Source organism: Egretta garzetta, unplaced genomic scaffold (genome assembly GCF_000687185.1).
Source record: "Egretta garzetta isolate BGI_Z169 unplaced genomic scaffold, ASM68718v1 scaffold135, whole genome shotgun sequence".
Lineage (NCBI taxonomy): Eukaryota > Metazoa > Chordata > Aves > Pelecaniformes > Ardeidae > Egretta > Egretta garzetta.
Genome location: NW_009259594.1, coordinates 1542267 through 1542758, shown reverse-complemented (window position 1 = coordinate 1542758; position 492 = coordinate 1542267). Strand labels below are relative to the sequence as shown.

General features: G+C 63.6%; 1 protein-coding gene across 1 annotated transcript in view; it reads left to right on the top strand.

The window, feature by feature from the left end:
* Window positions 1-193, top strand: part of KCNIP2 (potassium voltage-gated channel interacting protein 2) — a 13907-nt gene extending 13714 nt beyond the window's left edge. Inside the window, exon 9 of the mRNA XM_035893653.1 lies at window positions 146-193. Coding sequence (XP_035749546.1) covers window positions 146-193 — 48 coding nt within the window. The remainder of the gene's footprint in view (window positions 1-145) is intronic.
* Window positions 194-492: the final 299 nt, after the last annotated feature.

Sequence of the window (492 nt, the reverse complement as noted above, 5' to 3'; positions counted from 1 at the left end):
CAATAGGGCTTGCAACCTGCCTGTAATGCCTGGGGCTCTTGTCCCATGGGTCAGAGCTGCTACTAGCATAAAGCCAGGTTTGGGGGGAGCTGCCCAGATTGCTGTGCTGTGCCCAACCCCCCCGCTTACCACCTCCTCCCTGCAGGACGAGAACATCATGCGGTCCATGCAGCTCTTCGACAATGTGATTTAGCTCCTGGACCTGCCTCCAGCCGAGCTCTCCTGCCACCGGGCCCAGAACCTGCTTCTCTCTTGACTTTTCCTTTGAGCCTTCCCTCTGCCGGCTGCACAGACACCCCCACGGGAAGGGGCCTCCCTTCTTGGAGACACGATCGGTGCCAGGATCTTCCTTTCCCCCTGGGCCGGCTCCACTTTCCTCGGGGGATCCCAAGCAGGTGCTCCCGGACGTCGGAGCGTGGGCACGGCTGGCACGGGGCGAGCGTTTGGCCCGGATGGACCCCCCCGCACCCATTCCCGCGGGGGAAGCTGGGG